At 31.7% G+C, this 24,945-nt stretch overlaps 1 protein-coding gene across 2 annotated transcripts in view; it reads left to right on the forward strand.

The window, feature by feature from the left end:
- Nucleotides 1-3,671: 3,671 nt before the first annotated feature.
- Nucleotides 3,672-24,945, forward strand: part of LOC118186125 (cyclin-Q-like) — a 71,774-nt gene continuing 50,500 nt past the window's right edge. The window contains exon 1 of one of the 2 annotated variants that reach the window (XM_085809353.1): nucleotides 3,672-3,952. In XM_085809353.1, the coding sequence (XP_085665479.1) occupies nucleotides 3,802-3,952 (151 nt within the window). In that variant the 5' untranslated portion in view covers nucleotides 3,672-3,801. The remainder of the gene's footprint in view (nucleotides 3,953-24,945) is intronic. The other variant, XM_085809352.1, reaches the window with a different exon arrangement.

The raw sequence follows: 24,945 nt of genomic DNA on the forward strand, positions 1-24,945 counted from the left end.
CTTCTATTTAAAACTTCTAAAATGCTTATGTTACCTTTTTCTGTTATATAAGCATTGAAAGTGGATTTCTCACTGAAATAGAAATAATTTTGCTATTGAATTAACATGGAGAACTTTTTTATTGAAATATATTTTCTCTGTGACATTAGTTGCATCTACTACAAAATAAAGATTAAAGAACTGTTTTTAAAACATTTTGAATTCGTTGTCATATTGATCTATGATGCACTAGATTAGTGAGTTTTTATTACATTATTTACAAATATAGTTTTTAAACATTCAAAAAATTTAAAGCGGAGATAATTATTTGTCAAATATGAATGTGTTTTCAAAGAGGAAATAAATAATAAGAAGAAAATTCAGTCAGAACATTCACATCTCTAACAAAGTAATTTGCTTTGATTTAATCTTTATAATACAATATATTTTAAAATGATAAGGCAAAATCCAACGTGAAAGGTTATGCGAAGATTACGATAGTACCTAGAGTATTCATCATTTCGTATAATCCTATAACCAGATAATAATAATATTAAAATAAATTTTATCTGAATGAAGTTTTCTTATTACAGAAACAGTAAAATTATGCCATTACATAAACGAATACACTTTCAGACAATATACTTAATATCGTTAACAAGCGCAAGCCAAAGTTCTGTTTATGTTACATCTCGCCCTTCAGCGCATGCTCAAGAATTACCATCCAGGCGAAACTAGTCGATTTGTCCATGACGTCAAAAACTCGAAAAGTGGGGTAGGGTTTGGAAATACGCTTGACGGAATTATGGAGCCTAGATGTCATCGGTATAAGATGTCCTGCAGAAGTACAACCAAAGCAGGTAACCGATGAAGAAACGGTAGATTTTTTCCGTAAAACTATTAAAAGAAACGAAGACAAAAGATATGAAGTATGTTTGCTATGCAAAAGTGGACGTCCAGAATTAGAAACGAATAAGGAATTAGCCACTAAACGGTTAATGTCAACTACCAAAAATCTCATACGATCTGGACATTTAAGAGAATACGATGATGTGTTAATGAGTGGGTTCGGGATGGAATTATTGAAATTGTAGATAAAGACGAGAAAAAGGGACACTATTTACCACATCATCCTGTGATAAAAACTGGTGTAACAACAACAAAAACTCGTGCGGTTTTTGATGCGTCGACGAAAGATTCCAAAGGAAATTCTTTGAATAATTGTTTAGAAAAGGGGCCAAATTTATTAGAATTGGTACCCAAATTGATAATGCAGTTTCGAAAAAAAGGAATTGGCATAACGTCAGACATCAAAAAAGCATTTTTACAAATCAGTTTAAATCCAAAGGATAGGGAGTATTTTAAATTTCTGTGGTGGAGGGATTTATCAAGACGAGAAGAAATAATCACTCTCCGACATTGTAGAGTGGTATTTGGTGCTTCTCTTAGTCCATTTTTACTAGAAGCAACTATAGCTTACCATCTAGAGAACGCTTCGGATGAAAGGAAGCACACAGCTTGTCAACTCGAATCTTTTTATGTGGACAACTGTATTACGAGTTTAGAAACTAAAGAAGAGGCAGAAAAATTATGTCTGAAGCTAAGGAGTTGATGTCTGCAGCACAATTCGAACTACGAGGCTGGGTTACTTCTGAAATAAATTTTTCTGCCTCTTCTTTAGTTTCTAAACTCGTAATACAGTTGTCCACATAAAAAGATTCTTTGAGTTGACAAGCTGTGTGCATCCTTTCATCCGAAGCGTTCTCTAGATGGTAAGCTATAGTTGCTTCTAGTAAAAATGGACTAGGAGAAGCACCAAATACCACTCTACAATGTCGGAGAGTGATTATTTCTTCTCGTCTTGATAAATCTCACCTGGGGAACCAAAGTCGTTCTTTTAGAAACTGATGGCAAGCGTATCAACTGGGCTTTAGGAATCGTCACTGAAGTCTTTTCTGGAGCAGATGGGCACTCAAGAGTTGCCAGAGTGAGAACAGCTGATGGAGAGAAGTTGAGACCATTCCAAAGACTTTATCCGTTAGAAATCAACAGTTCGGAAAAGTTACCATTCGTTGCCCAAGATGCTCGAAGGGAAGAAAGTGCCTCTACGAATATGCCTCTACGCCCTGCAGCTAATGATTCAGATTCCAGCGAAGATGATGATTCCTCACCCAAAGTCCATGATTTTGTTACTAGAGCTGGCCGACGTGTTACTACAAGGCTGGGTTACTTCAGAAAAAATATCATACATCTTGTACTGCAGATGGTGCTCCTAATATGATGGTTGAAAAATAAAATAAAGCACGGAATAAGAAAAGGGGATGCTTAAAATTGATAAAAGATGAGAATCCAGAAATGTTTCTTGTGCATTGTGTTATTCATAGAGAAAACCTGGTAGGTAAAAACAATTCGCCTGTTCTAAATGAAGTACTAAATTCAGTTATAAAGTGTATCAATACCAAATGTGAACATCTTTTCAAGTTATTTTATGAAGAACAAAATGAAGACTATATGAGACTTGTACTTCACACTGAAGTAAGAAGGCTGTCGAAAGGGAACTGCTTGGAAAGATTTATGGAACTATTTGATACTCTTAGTTATTTTTTAAGCGACAAACCTAAAATGAAAAATCCGTTGACGGATGATAACAAGACAATTGTGAGTTATTTAGCCGATATCTTCGAAAAATTAAATATATTAAATAAACAACTTCAAGGATCAAATAAAACTTATGATGCAAAAGGATGGTTTCATTATCTTTGTTGAATTATGTCAGTCATATACTATTTACCACAAAAATTTTGAAACGTCTCATTGGCTCCAAAAATGTGACGTGACTACCGCTATACTTGTTATTGTCGATCATCTGAAAATTTTATCGGCTGATTAAAAAGATTTTCCAACTTGGATGATACAGCCAATGCTAGTGGATTTGGCTGATATTTCAAATATGCAGTAAATAGAACTCGCAGAAATGCAAAATGATGAGTCTATTAAAACTTTATTTAATATAAAAGGAACGATGACAGAGCTTTGTGAGGAAACCAGAATCAGATATTCAAATGCAACAAAATTTCCAAGAGAACTATTGTTACCGTTTCCACCCTCATATTTTGCTGAATGCGGATTTAGTGCCATAAATAATTTGCTGCTAAAAAAAAAAAAAAAAATGTTGGATATAATGAAACCGGGAGACTTGAGACTCTTATCTAAATTAGAATCTGACATAAAATTTCTTTGCAGCAAGTATCAAGCGCAAGGAACTCGCTAAATTTAAATAATAAAAATTACTAATACTTAAAATTAAAAACTTTCACTAAAATGAGTTTTTTTCTTGAATTTCAGTTCTCCATGTTTTGAAAGTTCACTTACTGTGTTTGCTCACAAAATTTCGAAGTCATTTCTTCCTAAAAGCTATCATTGAAGTTTCTTTCGTGAAAATTTCAATTTTTAAATATTAAAAATTATGTATATGCTAGGGAAAGCTTAAAAATTTTAGAGAGGGTTAGGTGGGGCATAGCACAAAAAAGGTTGGGAAACACTGGCCTAGAGGCTATTCGGACCTTGGGTGCGATTAGCCACTGCGCTTCTCGAAGCTGTCAGATGCTGTGTGGTTCGGGGGGGGGATCATCGGGGCGCATGCGCAGATGTATAAACAAGGACTGCTTTGCGGTTGTAAAGCAATACATGTTCTTTGTTATTAAAGTAGCAAAGAGTTTATTAGCTGTAGGTGTGATCGGAACTGCTTCTTCTCTCATTATAATTTCGTTATAAATTCCCATTGTAAATTTTTTTCACGAAATCGTCTGACAACAGGATAATATGGCTATGCGTGACGGAGACGACGATATTATTTCCGCTTTCAAAAAAGTGAGTTTGGAAGAGCATGTTCCATGGCCTCTTTGTACAATGCCTACCATCATGCCTGAAAAGCACAATACGGAAGATCTGATCAATTTGATTTTAGAAGGAGGTGAGTATATAATATGCGGTATATGATATATATGATTATATGTATATATTGCTTCAAAAGAATAAAGTTAAATAAATTACTTTGGTTTTCTGCTTTATTTATTAATTTTTAATTCTAGTCTTTTAATTTCTCAAAATTCCACTTGTTTAAATTTCTTTTTAGTGATTTAACACATTTGTTTTTTAATTCTAGTCTTTTAATTTCTCAAAATTCCACTTGTTTAAATTTCTTTTTAGTGATTTAACACATTTGGTATTACTTTTGGTTTTGACTCTTACCTACATGGATGACGAAACACGAATTGAATGATTGAAGAGTTAGGTTTGGAGACAACTTCCTCTTGATAAGTCTGTCTCCTGCCTGCTCAACAATCATTCACTTATGCATTTTTATAAATAAATTTTTTAGGATTAGATAATTTTTGGAATTTTATATTTATGGATTTTGATACTTGTTACATATGCTCTCAGAATTTAAATGATATTGTAAATTAGTTTGCAAAAATAATTAATAATTTATTTGTTTGCATTAAATTTCATTTAAATTTAAATTTGCTTTTTATGAATAGAGAATATTTGTTAAATTCAATATATATATATATATATGTGTGTGTGTGTATGTACATGAGTATAATATATTTCATAATAATGCATGATAAGAAAGCTGCTTTTTAATTTACTTTTATTTAATTTCAATTTTAAAAAATTGAAGTTTTTGCCGTTTGTTTAGTTGTGTTTTTATTCTAAATCTTGATCATAAAGCTAATTTATGTTCATTAAAATTTCAAGTGTGTGTACAAAGTCACTTAATCGTTTAATAAAGTAAGGAATTAGGGAACAAAAAATAATATAAAAATTCTTATATCCGTAATTCAGTGTTATAACTATGCAATTTTCCAGTGAAGAGTTTTTTTTTTTTATTGTTGATTGTGCTTTTATGTTCAGGTGCTTAGACTTTTCTGTAATTTCTGTTGAGCTGATCTTGTCACATGAGAAGGTATAATTGAATTTTCACTTCTTCATATGGAGCTTTTGTTATTTTCTTTAAATATATATATATATATATATATATATGTTGAATGATCTTAAATTTACTTAGTTTGAAAATAAGTTTTTCTTATACTTGTGCAATAGCTGCAAAGTAAGATAATAATAATTTATTTACTAAAGAAATATTGATTTGTATATAAGCAAGACTTAAAAAATTTCAAAATTATAGGTATCTGAAAAACTAATTAAGAAGGATACAGTAATGAAATCAAAATCAATGGTTAGCAGTCTAACAGGAAGAACATATATCAAAATTGAAAAAAAAACAAATAAAATCACATAATAGATGATCAAAGAACTTCCGTGTTTACTAAGAAAAAAACAATTCATTGGCTTTTCTGTAGAGAACCTGTTATTTTTTTATTACCAAGCTCACCAAAGGCAATGATTTTAGGAGTACACAGTTAAGTTTTTAAATAAAACATGATATGAAAGCATATGTAAGTAAAATTTAGGTGTTTAAATTCAATACTTAGCACAATTAAATTCTGGTTAGCCGAAAAGTACGATATTGAGTACATAGAAAATATATTAATATGGCAAAAAAAGTAAGATTAATATTAGCATTGTTATTGAAATATGTATTTGATTAATTCTTTTGTTATAGAAGAGTTTAAAAAATTGTACAATTATATCTGGTAATACTTTTATTTATTTTAATGGTCGTGAAAAAGGCTGTCCTCTACCCCCCTTTCCCCAGAAATGTGCCATTAAGGAAACAGGGTTCGTACGGTCCTTAAAAGTCCTTAATTTTGGCCAAAATCAGCAGAAGGTCCTTAATTTTAATCATGTGAAATTTCTGTCTGTTTTTACGACTGCCATTTTGAGTGTGAATTAGCAGTTTGGAGGTATATTTTTGGCGATTAACTGATAAATATGGTTATTTGAATGGGTTATGATTTGTTCCTATTTCTAATATAAACGGTTGATATTTCTGAGCAAGAAGTGAAACAAGTATTTCGAAATTATTTCACTTTTTCTAATGAAGAGCTCTTAAACAATTTTTCGCTTTTGGGGATGTGAATTCTTTTATTGGCTGATCTTTGAAATGTGGTAACTGGTAGTTTGGCGACATTTTGGAGGCGATAAAGGTTACTACCTAGGACTTTGGTAATAATGTGAGAAGCACTCAGTTCCGATTCCGCATTATTTTGCGTGAGGGAAATGAGAGATCATGAGATATGTCATGTGACATTAATGGACGAATTACAGTTGTTTAATTGGAAAAGGGGGAAAATCTGGAAAAAAATCTGGAAATTTCGTATTTAGCTTTATTCTGTGTTGTGTGAAACATGACATTAATGGACGAATTACAGTTCTTTAATCGGAAAAGGGGGTTAATTTGGAAAAGCTTCATTGTGTGTTGTGTGAAATAGTGTTGATTAATTTTCGGATTGTATGGCGCTATGTAAAGTGAATTCTAAATTTTTAACGTGTTTATCTGATAACAATAATAAATTGAGATTGTGTGAAAGGAAGGATATTACAAGTTTAAGTGGCGGTGCAAGAAATATGGTGAAAATGGACCCTTTGTGAAAAGGAGTGTAAGGAAGGGTACGTGGTTTGCTGAAAGTAGTTTGAGTATAGGTGAAATTTTATTAATTTCTTATTACTTGGTGAATAGACTTCCAGTTGACTACTGGATTTAGAAATTATCAGTAGTACTGCAGCAACGTAATGAAGATTCTGAAGATTAGGTAAGTTAGTATTTTGAATCATTTGAGGATATTATTTTTATGCATTGTTCTAAATGTAAGGAGTAAATAAATTAATGTGGTATTATTGGAAAATTGTATTAGCAATGATTTAGTTTAAAGTAATTAGTATTGTAATCTAATTTTTATTAATTTAATGTATGTGCTTATTTATATTTTAAGTAGTGTTTTTTAATTTAATTATATTTTAATTTAATGATCGTGATTTTGTGAGTTATATGTTTGTAGTATTTTGGAATACGTTTGAGTAGTATACGTTGAGTATTTTCATGCATTTTTGTGAAATTTTTCTAATTTATGAGAAAAAAGCAGTGTACATGGATATAGTGAAGAGTGTGCGCAATGCCATTTTTGTGCAATTCTGGGATGTTTTTTTAAGTAAAAATAAGTCGACATGTACATAGTTTAGTGATATTATAATTAAATGATAGTTATTTTGTGAATTTTATGTTTGTAGGAATTTGGTATTCGTTTCAGTTGAAGAAAACGTGTATGGAAATAATTTAAATATTTGACACTAAGTATTTGTAACTATTTTTAATGTTTGCGTATAAATTCGTTGCTGACGTTTATAATATAATAGATAATTCAGAGGTAAAGTTTTTGGATATTTTATTTATTTTATACGTGGAAATGTTCATCCTTGGAAAGAGTATATACTTTTTCGCAATGAGGTAATTTCATATATGTTCTTTTTACCGGATTTAAAGATTCACAAAATTTTCATGCATTTTCATGAAATTTTCCTAATTTATGACAAAAAAGCAGTGTACATGGATATAGTAAAGAGTGTGCGCAATGCTATTTTTGTGCAATTGTGGGATTTTTTTTTAAGTAAAAATAAGTCGACGTGTTTAGTGATAGTAAACGCCGTTTCTGCCGAGAAAAATGGCAGAAAAAAAATTAAAATTACACAGAAACGCTGCATCAGCGTAAACGCCGCAATAGATTAAATTGTGCTTGACATCGTCGTGGGCCGTATAGATGCAAAAACTCAACCTAAGTCCTGATATATAACATACCAGTTAAGAAAAATGCATGAAATGAAACCGTAACTCAAAAATAAATTAAAGGTAAGAAATGTATAGCTTCGTTGCCGTTTAGAGACATTTTCAAAAATTTTCCCGCTCCCTTCTTACTTAAAAACTATTCAACAAATACTTGTACCCAAACTGATGGGATCTGTATTTGGCAGAATGCCAAGAAAAAATCCATTCATGCTGAAGGGGAAATACGTCAGAGTTCGTTATTGCGAGGCAGGTGGAGTCGTGTCCGCCTTTGAAAAAAATTGCAGAAAAGGCAGGGGTGGGGAGAGGATGGGTCCTGGAAGATTCATCGAATGGCAGAGGAGAGAGACTATTCAAACTGATGAGAATGTTATTCTTCTAAGATCTCGTTTAGGGTGAATAAGGCATGTAGGTCCGTTCAAGGGAAAGAATGTAAACAAAATAACGTTCGCAAAAATCAACTGAGTGGTCTTTTGTGTGGGAACAGCACCAGTCTATGCACAATGACAAGGCCATCCAAACTATGTACAATGACCATCATAGGAAATATTTTATTTTTAGTGCACCGAAACGCCGCATGGGTAGAAACGCCGCACCCGCTGAAAATTTAAGTTTTAAACACATAAACGCTGCGGCGTTTCTTCCGGAAATTACGGTTATTTAAATATTTGACACTAAGTATTTGTAACTATTTTTAATGTTTGCATATAAATTTGTTAGTGACGTTTATAATATAATAGATAATTTAGAGGTAAAAGCTTTTGGATATTTTATTTATTTTATATGTGGAAATGTTCATCCTTGGAAAGGGTATGTACTTTTTCGCGATCAGGTAATTTCATATATGTGCTTTTTATCGAGTTTAAAGATTAGGAAAATTTTCCTGCATTTTCAGGCAAATTTTTGTAATTTATGAGAAAATAGCGGTGTAGATGCATAAAGTTAAGAGTGTGTGCAATGCCATTTTTGTGCAGTTCTGGGATTTTTTTTAAGTAAAAATAAGTCGACGTATAAATGGTTTATGTGCTATTCTGAAAAACGCGCAAGGAGTTTGCGATTCTGCACTTTTTTCCAATTTTGCAGTTATTTGTCATGATTAAGCAGTTTTGTTACATAAAATTTCTAGCATCAGTGTAATTCGGCTAGTAGATTGTTGGAAAAAGTGTTGAGTAAATAAAAAGAAAAGAAACGTCTTTATTTCGTGAAGACAAAATGGTGGCGGAAAAAAAAAAAAAAATAGAGGGTTGCTGTAGCAGAGTTGGTCGCCAAATTTTCGCCAAAAAATCGCCAAGTTACCATAATCCAAAGATCAACCATTTCATTGAATGGATCTAAGTTTGGCGACTTATCATCATTTTGGCGATTTTTAAGATCAGTTTCTATAGAAAATTTTAAATTCCTAGAGCTGGGAATTTTTCAACGATTATTTTTTAAGCATTCTAACATTGATAAATTTCATTAAAATAATGGTATTATATTGAAATTATATTTAAAAAGTAACATTTTTTTTCATGATAACAGTTTTCTTATGTAATTGTCTCAGAGTATTCCCAATTCTCAGAATATGCATCAGTTTTCTCTATAAAATTAATTGGAACTACTCTTATATGTGCCTTCAGGTCGCCAAATTTTTCGCCAAACATTTTTGGTGAGAATCTTTACAGCGCCATATTACTACCTAAATGTTTTGTCTACATTTCGAATTTTAAGCCTAAAATGTATCCAAAAATGCGGTTTTCGCACATGCAGAAACCACGTTTTGAAGACACAATTTAAGCTAAATATCCAAGACAAAAACAAAAAATTTAGATAGCAAAAACGTAAAGTTTCCAACCAAAAATATTTGACAAGAATCCTTGTACACAGCGATACGTTTTAACATAAAAAAACATCTATGAATTGCACATTCAAGGCAGCGAAGGAATCTATGAACTACGCACACCTCGCTTCAATAAATTAACATAACAATAAATTGAAATAATTATATTGAAATTATATTTAAAAAGTAACAATTTTTTTCATGATAACAGTTTTCTTATGTAATTGTCTCAGAGTATTCCCAATTCTCAGAATATGCATCAGTTTTCTCTATAAAATTAATTGGAACTACTCTTATATGCACCTTCAGGTCGCCAAATTTTTCGCCAAACATTTTTGGTGAGAATCTTTACAGCGCCATATTACTACCTAAATGTTTTGTCTACATTTCGAATTTTAAGCCTAAAATGTATCCAAAAATGCGGTTTTCGCACATGCAGAAACCACGTTTTGAAGACACAATTTAAGCTAAATATCCAAGACAAAAACAAAAAATTTAGATAGCAAAAACGTAAAGTTTCCAACCAAAAATATTTGACAAGAATCCTTGTACACAGCGATACGTTTTAACATCAAAAAACATCTATGAATTGCACATTCAAAGGCAGCGAAGGAATCTATGAACTACGCACACCTCGCTTCAATAAATTAACATAACAATAAATTTCAGATGATCTTTGGATTATGGTAACTTGGCGATTTTTTTGCGAAAATTTGGTGACCAACTCTGCTACAGCAACCCTCTACTTTCTTTTTTCGCCGCCATTTTGTCTTCACGAAGTAAAGACATATTTCTTTCCTTTTTATTTACTCAACACTTCCAACAATCTACTAGCCGAATTACACTTATGCTAGAAATTTTATGTAACAAAACTGCTTAATCATGACAAATATTAACTGCAAAATTGGGGAAAGGTGCACAATCGCAAACTCCTTGCGCATTTTTCAGAATAGCACATACACATAAACCATTTACACGTCGACTTATTTTTACTTAAAAAAAATCCCAGAACTGCACAAAAATGGCATTGCACACACTCTTAACTTTATCCATCTACACCGCTATTTTCTCATAAATTACAAAAATGCAGGAAATGCAGGAAAATTTTCTTAATCTTTAAACTCGGTAAAAAGCACATATATGAAATTACCTGATCGCGAAAAAGTATATACCCTTTCCAAGGATGAACATTTCCACTTATAAAATAAATAAAATATCCAAAAGCTTTTACCTCTAAATTATCTATTATATTATAAACGTCACCAACGAATTTATGCGCAAACATTAAAAATAGTTACAAATACTTAGTGTCAAATATTTAAATTATTTCCATACCATACACGCAGAGTTGCCAACTCTCCCGATTTAGGCGGGAGACTCCCGATTTTCGACCGCTCTCCCGCCAACCCGATTTACAATATATTTCTCCTGACTTTTTCTTATTCTTAATATTTCTCACGATTTTTATGGAACTTGGCTTAATACTTCGTTATATGAACAAAAAAAAATGTGATTTTGGACATCTGAAAGCTGAATTTTCTCTAGATTATATCTAAAATGAAACCTTGCGAATCAGATGAGAATTTCTGCGTTGTGATTGACAGCATACTTATCCAGAAACGTCGTTCTCCAGTTCTCCAATGGGCATCGAGCTCCACTGCGTGTCATCTGGCATATATTAGCCAATGAGCATAAAGCAAGCTCAAGGCAGTTGGCCGTTCTTTCGCTATTTCGTTCATTTTGTCCTGAGTTGTGTGAGTACACGTGCTTTTAGGAAATAGTTTTAGAAATTATCGTCTTTTCATATGTCTGCGAGAAAGGTGAAATACTCGTGCACGTTTCAAAAATCGTACACAGTTGACTTTCCTTCCATTATTTCTTCAAGGAAGTGTAATAAATTTGCGATGTGTACCATCTGTCGTTGCGATTTTTCGATTTCGCTTGGTGGAAGGGCAGATGTTCTCAAACATGTGCGTACACATAAACACAAGGACAACATGAGTTGTTTTGAAAAAACGAAAAATTAAATTTTTCTTCGGAAACAAAAGACCAAAAAGTGATTAATGCAGAATGTCTGTTCTCTGCCTTTTTACTGGAGCACAACCTGCCACTGAATGCATCGGATCACGCTGCAGCTTTATTTAGAAAAATGTTTCCCGATAGTGAAATCGCTAAGAAATACTCAAGTGCAAGGACCAAAACAGGTGCAATTGTTAAAGAAATGGATTTGAAAAATAAATCTTCAGTTATTGATTGCATTAAAACAGCTCCGTTCTGCCTCTCTACGGATGGAAGCAATAATACCAATTCAAAACTGTATCCAATTGTTGTTTCTTTTTTTAATCCAGAGTCTTCAGAAATTGAGTGCAGTTTACTTTCTGTCCCCACTTTAGAAGGACATTTGACAGGCTTTAATATAGCACAGCTAATTATTAAAATTTAAAAGAAATTGCAGTCCCTCTCAATAATTGCTTAGCACTTGGTGCCGATAATGCACCGGTAGGCTTGATGACTGGTGTTGCAGGCATTTTAAGAAAGGCAAATTCAGATTTGCAGATTATGAGGTGCACCTGTCATCTCTTAAATTTAGCAGCTTCTTTACCATTAAATGTGGATGAACACATTGTTGATATTTATTATTATCTTGAAAGGAGTTCTAAAAGAAAGGAAAAATTGAAACAGTTCCAACAGCTGCATAATACTGAAATGAGAAAAATTTTGAAACGTGTGTACACGCTGGTTGTCTTTAAAGAAATGCTTATCTAGAATCCTCGATCAATGGAACCCACTTCTTGCATTTTTTAAAGAAGAAGTAAATGCTTCGAGAGTTAAGATAAAAGGCTCTATTGAAAGTTATAAGTACCTAAAGTAAATGAAGATGTAGTTACTACTTCTATTGTTAAAAATGGGTTTGAGAAAAATAAAGTAATTTCTGCATCATTCAGCAATTCAACTGGCAGTTCTCAAAATAATACTGCAAAATATAAGCGTAAAGCTGATACAAATTTCTCTCAAAATAAAAAAAAAAAAAAATTGCTCAACACACGAAACATTTTCCGATTACTGTAAGTTTATCTTGTGAAGAACGAATATTTATGTTTTTTTTTTTCCGGACCTTAACAAAGCTTTTTGCTTTTTTTTACAATTCATTTTGCCAGCATTCGATGTTCTGAACACAATTCTACAAAGCAGAATTCCATTAATTCATGTTTTGCAATCAATGATTTATGATCTGTTTAAAGACATTTTATCAAAGTTTGTAAAACCAGTCTGTGTTTTGTCTTGTAATTCTATATATGATGTGATTTATGGTGAAACAGAAAATTAGAAGAAAGATGAAGATTTGGTAATAGGAGCTGCAACTACAAAAGTAGTGGAAGAACTTTCAGAAGAAAATAAAAGTAAGTTTTATCTTCATGTTAGAAGTTACTTCTGTCGAGTACGTGATTACACACTACATAAATTTCCAGTCAACGATGAAGTGATTTTGCATGCTAAAGTTGCTGATATTTCTGCTCTAGCAAATGCATCTTTTTCTGATATAAGGTACTTTTTGAACAGATTTCCTGTGTTACTTCGTTTAGTCATGAAAGATGATGATATTGATGTTGCTACTGATATACTTCAGTCACAATTTTGCAGTTTACAATTAGAAAACTTGGATGAAGTTATAAAATCAGCTAGGATTGACACCCAGTGGAGGTTAATTGGAAAATTGAAAGGTGCTGATGGAATTTTAAAATATAGTGAACTCTCTAGAATTATGTTGGCCATCTTGACAGTTCCCCATAGTAATGCGGAGTGTGAGAGGATTTTCAGTGTTGTTGCGAAAACGAGAACTAAATTTAGATCTAATATTAGTGATGACACATTAGAAAAACTTTTATTAGCGAAAGCAGGCCTACGTGGTAATTGCTATGAACAAAATTATGAAGTTTCTTTCTTAACGAGAGCAAAATCTGCCACTGTCCATAACATTTGTATGAAAACTGATTAAAGTGCCTTTTTTTTTAATTTATTTTTTTTTAAAACGATGAAAGTAATAAAAATGTTTTTTATGTCTAAGGTATTTTTGTTTTGCTTGCATTTAAGACTTAGTAACTATTTAAAGTTAATTCATTATTAAAAACTATATTTTTATCATTTAAAAAGTCTTTTTAACATTGTGAAAAATCTCCTGATTTCTTAAAAAAATCTCCTGATTTTTGAGTGTCATAGGTTGGCAAGTATGTACACGTTTATTTCAACTGAAACGTATACCAAATTCCTACAAACATAAAATTCACAAAATAACTATCATTTAATTAAAATATCACTAAACTATGTACACATCGACTTATTTTTACTTTAAAAAAATCATCCCAGAATTGCACAAAAATGACATTGCGCACACTCTTCACTATATCCATGTACACTGCTTTTTTGTCATAAATTAGAAAAATTTCACGAAAATGCATGAAAATTTTGTGAATCTTTAAATCCGGTAAAAAGAACATATATGAAATTACCTGATCGCAAAAAAGTATATACCCTTTCCAAGTAAAAAATAAATAAAATATCCAAAAACTTTTACCTCTAAATTTTCTATTATATTGTAAACGTCAGCAACGAATTTATACGCAAACATTAAAAATAGTTACAAATACTTAGTGTCAAATATTTAAATTATTTCCATACACGTTTACTTCAACTGAAATGTATACGAAATTCCTACAAACATAAAATTCACAAGATAACTATCATTTAATTAAAATATCACTAAACCATGTACACGTCGACTTATTTTTACTTAAAAAAACATCCCAGAATTGCACAAAAATGGCATTGCGCACACTCTTCACTATATCCATGTACACTGCTTTTTTCTCATAAATTAGAAAAATTTCACGAAAATGCATGAAAATACTCAACGTATGCTACTCAAACGTATTCCAAAATACTACAAACATATAAGTCACAAAATCATGATCATTAAATTAAAATATAATTAAATTAAAAAACACTACTTAAAATATAAATAAGCACATACATTAAATTAATAAAAATTAGATTTCAATCCTAATTACTTTAAACTAAATCATTGCTAATAACAATTTTCCAATAATACCATTTTAATTTATTTACTCCTTACATTTAGAACAATGCATAAAAATAATATCCTCAAATGATTAAAAATACTAACTTACCTAATCTTCTTCAGAATCTTCATTACGTGGCACGTACACTTCTCTACAGAAAGAGTTCCAATCGGCTGCAGTACTGCTGTTAATTTCTAAATCCGAAATCCAGTAGTCAACTTATTATTAATTATTATGTATTAAAAATTTAGAATTCACTTTACATAGTGCCATGCAATCCGAAAATTAATCAATACTATTTCACACAACACACAATGAAGCTTAATACAAAATAATTTTTCCAAATTTACCCCCTTTTCCGATTAAAGAACTGTAATTCGTCCATTAATGTCACATGACATATCTCGTGATCTCTCATTTCCCTCACACAAAATACTGCGTAATCGAAACTGAGTGCTTCTCACATTATTACCAAAGTCCTAGGTAGTCTTTATCGCCTCCAAAATGTCGCCAAACTACCTGTTACCATATTCAAAAGATCTGCCTAAATTTCAAATAATACCATGCACGCAGCATTCTGTTTAAACTAAAAAAAAAAAAAATCGTCTGCGAATTGCACAATCTAGGCATTGCGCACAAATCAACCAAATAAACTAAACTAAATTTAAACTGTTGTTCAAAAAACAACAATAACAACAGAAATTCATAGTAAAAAAACAATGAACATAACATTCTACAAAATAAAAGCAGTAAAATAAAATGCACTTGCCATAATACATTCCTGAATAAAATTTCGCCAGTCACACGTCTCTGAACAAAAGTGCCACGATAAACACATGTCTTTCTGAGATTCAAATTTTAAAAGTAACGATAAAAACTTCCTCCAATGTTAACATACTAGGGCGCATATAAGAGTAGAGCGAATGAATTAATTTCACACTTTTTTCGTCTGATTTTTTTTTCAAAATATTTCTGGCTGTTTGCTGTTACAAAACTGGTAGGGGTATTTTTTCTTCGGGACGATAGACATTGCATCTTGGAAAGTTTAGAAAGATTTGAAGGCGAGATTTATAGACCCACGATTCCATAAGATTTTAGAAAAATGTGACAAAATGAAAAATGTCACTATATTAACACGTAATGGATGTATTTTACAGAACGTTTGCAATGAATTTCTTACTTTTTGGATAGCATCTGGAAGAACAACGAAAACATAATGCTTGAATGTTTTACTTCTGATAGTAGAATCTTTTTCATAACATGCTTGTCTTCCTTTTATTTTCTCTACTTTTCACTATACACAAGTATAGAAAATTTTAAAAATGCTTCTAATCTTATCATAGAAAGGAATTTTTTGATTAATAAAGAAATTGAAAACTGGCAATTAAAAAAATTCATCTAATATGTCTTAATGCATCATACACTGGTTTGACTCTAGGCATTTTCCCACCTAGTGCAATCACGTGGAATATTAAACCTCTCTGTGTAGATCCTAAATTTTGCTGACTAGTGCCTTTTTAAATTCTGTTTCCAGTGCCTGCTTTAAATTCTAAAAGTTTTGCCATTTCTACATTTTGTTGCTGGGTGTGTCATTAAATTCTGCCACACCAGCTCTGTAACCGGACCTTACCATATATATTTCATATATCTTGTGAATAACTAACTAATATTACTAAAGAAGTAAAATTAGCAGCTTTTTCTATACATTTGAAATGTATTCAGTTTTTTTTAGAATAACAGAAATATTTAATTAAATCCAAAAATTCTAAAATGAAAAGAAAATGTAGACAAAAGAAACTGAATATATAAAATTATTCTTCAAAGATATGTACAGTTATTATTATGTAAATTATCCAGTTGTTTGCAATTTCAGCTTTTACTATAATTTCCCATATGTATTTTTTTCCCAAAATGGGAATCACGTAGACATTTTTTAAACTAAGGTGTTTGGGGTGTAAGACAAGTGTGTGTCTGACCTCCACTTGCTCCTTGCATTAGTTCCAGCCGGCTCTGATAATTTGTAATTATTCCTCTTTGCATTACTGCTGCCGACATTTGAATTTGTTATGACAGTAGAGTTACTTAGCTAGCTTAAAATTAAATTAATTTGTATAGTCTTTGACCACTAGTCCACATTTTTTTGTTTGAATTTGATTGTTCTTGTTTAATCTACATCACCCCAAACTTTAATTGATTTGGCTAGCATAAGAACATACCTTTAAGTTCTTTTTAAATGAGATGCTTATTTAAACCTTTGTCTGACTTTGTAGTTACTTTGAGACATAGCGATAATTTGCTTCTCGTCTTTCGGGAGTTTTGGGATTATTTAACTTTTACCAGATCAAGTAAACCCTCATAGGTGCATTATGGAGAGGTTGACAATTTAGCAGATAAAGCACACAGAAACTAATGAGAACATTGGTTTGCATATTGAGAGAAATTTCTAATTCGTTTTAAAGATGCTTTAAAGAGAAGGAAATCGATATAAATTAGCCAAAATGTCTGGCCAGGCTTCAAATTAAAAAGAAGCATAAATATTTTGTTGAGTGTTGTTGCTATAAAACATAAATGTTTTGTAGCTTTTAATGCATAATTATCCAAATATCGTTGAAGAATCAATGACATAAATTGCATTTATTTTAAAATGTGAAATTTTATTATATTGTAATTTTAATAGGTACTTTTAACAGTATTGTTAAAAAATAGGTAAAATTTAATAGTGGTCATGTAAATCCATAATGACTAAGGTTATCTAACTATGTAATTTAATTTATAACTAACTGCTTACCCTTAAAAATTATCTGTGCATATTAAAGTGAGTTATTGCCTTTCATTATTTCTTAGCGTGGTACAAGGTAAAACACAAAAATGTAAAAATTCATGTAAAACTTATTCTTCGTATCTAGTGAGACCTAAAATAATACAAACCAGCTTAGTGTCACCTCTGGTGCTTTAGTGGCTTATTGGAACCTTAAAGTATATTAACTGGATTACATCCCCTGGAACTCTACACAGAGCTACGACACCTTAAAGTATATTAACTGGGTTTTAATCCTTGGAACTCTACACATAGCTACGATACTAACTCCAACAGACAGAGCCCAACTAACTTTAAAAACTAGCTAACCATGCCCACATTAGGCCTTTCAGTTTTTTTCTGGTCTGCAGGTCTGTCTTTAGGCAAGGAACAGCGGTGACAACAGCCAGTCTTTTGTTATAAATCATTCTTATTATGATTTTACTTCTCATTTTAACCTACGACGCTTGACATAAAATCTACCTGGCTATTCACTAAACCTCTAGATTGAGCAAGTAATAAGACATTAAAAAAAAAAAAAAAAAAAATCCAACATGAAACATAACTAAACATAACTATTAGTAAAACATAAATAAAATGTCACTTATCTTCTTTCAAATATGCTGGACTATTATAAATGTAAAATATTTAATGCTGTTTGATAAGTTTCATAAAGTATATTTTATACTCAAACTTACTAATAATTATGTTAATTATGTTTAATAATAATGCATCCTACGTAGGGATCTATTTTATTTTTTGGATGGTATTACAAAAGTGAAGTTCAGGCATAGATAGTATTTTTAATTGAACTTATTAATTTGCTATTTGCTCATAGGTCCTTAATTTTTTCATTAATGGTCCTTAAAAGTACTTAATTTCCATGTGCAGAAATGTGTACGAACCTTGGGAAATGCTGGATACATATTACTGTAAAGGGAATATAATTTTTGCTTTGTTTAAAATTTCTATGAATTGATCTTATCATTATGTTTAACATCATGCCAAAATAGTTATTCAAGTGGATTATTAACTAGATTTTCTTCTTAAGATCAAGCCCACCAGCGGCCGAGCGGTAAAGTCGCTGAACACTGGTTGTTCGGTCCGAGGTTCGAATCCTGTGAACGGGCTGGCTGCATGGGCGTTTTCGTGGTTTTCCCCATGTGTAACGTGTATACGAGCCAGTTTCCCTTAGAAAGTCCTCCATGAAGGCATCCCTTCCCTTAGGCAGATAGCCCTAGTCTGCTTTGCCATAATCACACACACACACACACACACTTCTTAAGATCACTTTTTTGTAATTTTACTTTCAGAGGCCACCTGTTAGACTGAGCATGTGTGCCATTTGCCAGGTTAGCGAAATTTGTGGAATGATTAGCAGTTTGATGTATATAATACCCATGCCTGCACAAGGATGAGTATTTCCGCCATTCATCATAGTTGCTTCCTCTGCCACGTTTCTTTATCAGCAGTATCGGAATCTCTGCCAGTCTGTTGTTTGCTGTGAACATATTTTCAGTGAAGGCAATAATTCTTCTGAGACAAACACTGCAGAGGTAAAAGTATACTTTAGAGTACCCCTTGGCGAAATTTGGCAGTACATGGATACCAATTTTGTGCAATTCTTTGACTCGTTATTTTTGCGGTGATTTTTGCCCAAAAATCGCCGCTACACAAAGCCAAAATAACAAGACAAACAATTGCACAAACTCGGTATCCGTGTACACATCGACTTATTTTCACTTAAAAAAAAAAAATCCCTGAATTGCACAAAAATGGCATTGTGTACTGCTTTGACTTTATCCGTGTACAAGTCGACTTATATTCACTTAAAAAACAATCCCAGAATTGCACAAAAATGGCATTGCTACCTCTTTTAACTTTATCCATGTATACATCCTCTTTACTTTGTCCATGTACACATGGCTATATTTTCACTTAAAAAGTCAAAGGATCACCAAATTCTACAATATAGGCAAACAAAAAAATACATAATCTCAATAAAATAAATTTTAAACCAAACAATAAAATAACATAAAAAAGGAAAAATATGTTATACATTTAAGCACTACCAAAAGCAAATATTCACTTACCATGATTTTCGAGTTCGCCAGAGCCATGTAAAACTCAAAATATCAATAATATTCAAATGACTTTTTTCAAACCTGGTACTCTTTCTGATCGAACGCTTCACATAGTGACCATCTGAACCTTTCTTTCTACAAACCCATTCAAATCCATCTAAACGGTTTTTATGTTCGACTAGACGCATATCCTTCCTACATACAGGACACTTATGATTATGTTTGGCTACTAAGTAAACCTTCATTTACACACCAGTCAATTAAAGCTCTTTTTTTCCTTTCGCTCCAAATTGTACAGAAACTTCAAATTAATCTTACTACATTAGGTCATTCTACCGTCTAAAGAATCAAACCAACACACACCACAAAAACGCTTACAAAATATCCCATGATTCTCCCAGAATCATGCACCCGATTACATCACAATAGGGTTTCCGTAAAATTCAACTACTCAGGCTACCATAAATGAAACAACAACTTCGCCATAATACAAGGGGTACCTTAAGGTATACTCTACCCCACTGCAGATGAGCATCTTGCACAACTTCCTTAATTAAATGAAAATAATTCCATCTATTCATTATTAAAAAAATCAGAAAAGATATTGTAGAAATCGGACAAATTAACAATAAATAATTGATGAATAAATTACACATGCAAAGACAATTGATGAGTGTGATGCTACAGCATACAAAATTCTTAACAGCAGTGAAAGGAACCGAAGAGAACTTAAGAAGAATGGTTGCTAACCTCTGAAAAAATGAATCTGTTGAGTTACTGCTTTGAACCATTATCGTCATTTTTGGCAGTATTTACATTTACTAGGTTTTTTTTGCAGTAGTGCTTCCAAGGTTTTCATGAAGTAAAACATGAGTCTTCAGGCTTAACTTATTTTGTAACCATATTTTGCTAGCTTGATTAAAATTGCCAAAAATGTTTACATGCTTTCATGGGGAAAACTCAGATAAGCGGCACTTGGCGCAATTTTTTCCGCCATCTTGAATCGTGAAAATCGGGTCCTCGGGAGGAATTTTTTGACGCCAAGAGGGAAATGTCATCTAAAGGTGCTTTCCGAAAATTCGCTCTTCAGCCCAATATCGGGGGAAAAGCTCTGCTGGGCGAAAATCGCGTAAGGCTAAGTGTAGCGTTTGCATTGAGATGATAAACCATTTACATAGAACAAATTGTAAACGATTAGTTATTGTTGTGATTAAGTAAATCTATGTACTTTTTTCATCTTAGTATTTTATATTATTAATTATATATTAACTCCAGCATTAGTAACTTTTATACTTCTCTTTTTTAATTCTTACCATTAATTTGAACAATTATCTGTAGTAATGGTTATACAGTCAAAAGTCTTTAATCCGGACTCGTCGAGACTTTGGTGATTCCGGATTATCGATTTTTCCGGATTATAGATCATCAGTTTAAATCTGGTAACATGCAGAAATTATAAAATTAAAAATATAAAACCGTAATTTATAAAATAATGAGCAATTATGATCTAAAGGGTATCAAAATTTACAAAAAAAGAAGCTTAATATTTATTTGTTTACTTTATTAAACATTTCTTTCAACGCGCGCATGCGTAAAGCATACCTTAAGCATAGCCGAAATTAGAAAATTGCAACCAGAAAACTATTTGATTTGTATTCGTGATATTTATAATGATGAGGAATTTGATTTAAATCATATCAAAGACAGAGTACATCGAGATTAAATACTACATTTAGTAAGGAATTATAAGCCGAATAAAATAAAAACATCTGCCCTGTAGATAACGATAGTGCTGACAGATCAACTTCCAATTCATTGTACGCCGCGACATCCCCCCCCCCCCGCGCAGAGCAGCGTGAAATTGATAAACAGGTTTCGGAACGGTTAGATAAACAAAGGATATGGCTTTTATCCATTTTTTGTAGCAATTCGTTTTTTGTTTGATGGACATCGAAACATAATTTCGTTTTCTACATCCTATAGGAGCTCCAGCATCGGAAATTCTATTTGACATAATCGAAAGTTCAAGCTTACTTTTATAAAATTGCTCTTACAGTCTGCAAAAAATAATAAGCCGGATCCAATTCGAAGATTAAGGAACAACGCAATCATCAACATTAACTGAAATAGATAATTAGAGCTTACACCATCCGTTATACATTAAACGCGCACGCGAAAACGTATTCTGCGCTTGCGCAGATGCATATGCGCAGTCGTAAATGTCTTGCGCGCACGCGTAAAACGCCTATGCGCATGCGTCAACGCGGCGCATGCGCAGAAAGATTTTAGCTTTGAGGTCCGGATTATAGATCATTCCGGATTATGGGTGTTTGAATTAACGACTTTTGACTGTATATGTCTGAAAACATGCTCTTTATATAAATGCAGTAATGATCACGAAAATGATGAAAGATTAAAATAAAAAAATATGCATGTATTTCCACAATAATATTGCATCCTCGCAATATATTCCAGGCTATTCAGTCATTCATTCAGGTTTATATTTTACATTATGGATTCAGTTAATCTTCGGATTATGGTAACTTGGCGAAAATTTGGCGACCAACCCTGCTACAGCAACCTGCTAGTTTTTTTTTTTTTTTGGACGCCATTTTGTTTTCACGAAGTAAAGGCTTTTTTTTTTTTTTTTTTTTTTACATTCAAAATTTTTTTTCCAACAATCTGCTAGCCGAATTACTCTTATGGTAGAACTTCTATGGAACAAAAGTGCTTAATCATGACGAAGATTAGGTGCGAAATTGGGAGAAAGTGCAGAATCGCCCACTGCTTGCCACGTTTTTAAGAATTGCGCATACACGGTATCATCCACGTACACATCGACCTATTTTTACCTAAAAAAACATCCCAGAATTGCACAAAAAATGGCATTGCGCACACTCTTGACTTTATCCATGTACACTGCTAAAGTCCTAACTAGTAACCTTTATCGCCTTACCAAAATGTGGCCAAACTCCCTGTTACCATATTCCAAAGATTAGCCCTGGATTCTTTTATGCACATAATTTGATTAATAAGGCTAAGAGTGTTATTTTTATTCTTTTTTTTTTTTTTTTTCTTGTTTAAGTACGAAAATAGTTTTCATGTAGGTAACCAAAGAAATATAATCTTGAATTTTGCATAACTGCAGGGAAACAAGATTTGTAATAAGCGCTTCTATGGCTTTTCACGATGTTATGCAGTTGTTTAAATTTCAGAAAGAGACGAATCAAATAGAATAGGATAAGGTTATTTGAATTTGTCTGTATTTATTCCATGAAAAGTTAAATCCTAAAATATTATTTTTGTGCAATCTAAACGTTGTCTGTAACAGTGGTTTCAAACTGGTGGCACCCGAAGCAGTTTTATGTGGTCGGTGAATGTATTTCAGTTATGCATTTGTTGCAAATATAGTGATGCAGAGATTTCTATGTTTTACTTTTTTAAAGTTTCAGTTTATTTTGCATTCATTACTATTAAACATGAGCATGAGTAACTCGTCAGAAAAATATAAATATAAATCTTAGTCAATGATTTGAAGATACAAATTTCATTAACTTTTGTTCATTTTTTGTGAAAAAATAAAGAAATGCTTATTGATTTAGATTTTTTACTGATATACCCAACTTTTAAATCACAGAATCCTCTATATAAAGAAATCGGTGAAATATGCTTGACGTAGAAAAACAGCAGAATAATGTTTGTTTAATATTTTATATAACTTATTAGCATTTCAAAGTCTGATCATAATTTTATTGCATTTTTAATAATTGTATTTGAATATAAATTTAATTATGAGGGGTTAAAAAACTGCTTTTATGATACAGGGTGTTTTTCAGTGGCTGAAGGGCAAAACTGTTGCACACTGGTAGCTCTTCTAAGTCAAGCATAGCTAACAGACTTCCCTCTCCTTGCAAATAGCCCGGGAGTGCTTTTGGCATTCTAAATAATCCTAATCGTATTTATACATGAACATAATTAGAAAAAAGGCCTTTGGTTAGATTAAACAAATGACTTCCATAAATTAAAAAAATATATATATTCGTATTAGAAGTACAATTAATTTATTTGGAAATTAATTCCTTTTTGTTATGGCCAGACTCCCATATATTTAAATATTTAGTATATAATTTTTTAAAAAATTCATTCTAATTAGAAATTATCTGCAAATACGAGCAAAAAGTTAGAAAAAGAGCATATTTTATTCTCATTAGAAGTGTACTTAATTTATTTAGAAATTAATTACATGTAAATACACATGGGATAATGTGAGCCATAAGTACAGAAAAGGAGCATATTTTGTAATTTTCTTGTATAAAAATAAAATTATCTTATTCTAATTACAGCTGTAATTAATTTCTTTAGAAAATAATTAACCGTCTGGAGGTTTTGAGAAAGATAAGGTATTGTTTTCTAAAGAATTACCAGCTTTGCCAAGAAAAACTTTTGAAAAGCGCGGAACCTTTCTTTCACAGAATGCACCAAAAGCGTTAATTAGTTTTTTTTATCCCCCCACACCTGTGGAGAATCATCAAGTGATCAAGATTAGTGTCGGCTGTAAAAATATCAATCACTGTCAAAACTTTGCCCTTTGGTAGTTTCCAAGACTGTATACATTAGCGTTTGTGATCCGACTTGTAACAGTAAGTTGAGGTTTATGTTACCAAATCTAAATTTTGCGAAAAACTGCAAATCAAGACATTAAAAGAAAAGAATTATAAATTTTTAATTTTTTTTCGTTCATAAACCTGCATGTATATGTGTGTGCATGTGTTTATATATATATTTATTTATTTAACTCTTTATGAGCAATCTATATGTACATGAGCATAATATCAAAATATTTTTGTATTTTTAGTAACTTCACTTTAATTACTTAATTTACCTCTTATATATGATTGCTTGCCTATGATAGAAGCAATATTTTCTCACTGAAACAATATGATATTCAATATGTTTTCCTTATTTTTTTAATAAAGTAAAAAGTAAAATATCTTCGTAACTTAGAAAATTTCTTATTTTATTTGCAGCTTTGGGTATTTTTCATCTAGAGTTTATTTGACACTATGGATATAAATACTATTTCACAACTTACTTGATATAATGACAGAACTAATTAACTGAACATGAAGTAAAAAACTTGTTTATATTCTAGTCATAATCATAGACATCTAAATTTCTGTCATGCAATTTTCCGCTTTTGTGTACAGCAATAAGTAAGGAAAGCCGTGAATTTATTAATTGTACCTAATGATATTGTTTTCTTTAAAATCTAAAAAAATATCATTATATTTTACTATTCCACTACTTATTATTTTGGGGGGGGGCTAAGAGCAAATAAACAGTTGCCCTTAGAAATCCGCGTGTTAAAAAATTATAAGAAATCGGATTTTGATGAATGATTAAATTGGATTTTGATTGAATCTTATGGTTTTTATTAGTCTCCA

Source organism: Stegodyphus dumicola, chromosome X2 (assembly GCF_044657685.1).
Source record: "Stegodyphus dumicola isolate Sdum_Otavi_A_Nest chromosome X2, ASM4465768v1".
Classification (NCBI taxonomy): domain Eukaryota; kingdom Metazoa; phylum Arthropoda; class Arachnida; order Araneae; family Eresidae; genus Stegodyphus; species Stegodyphus dumicola.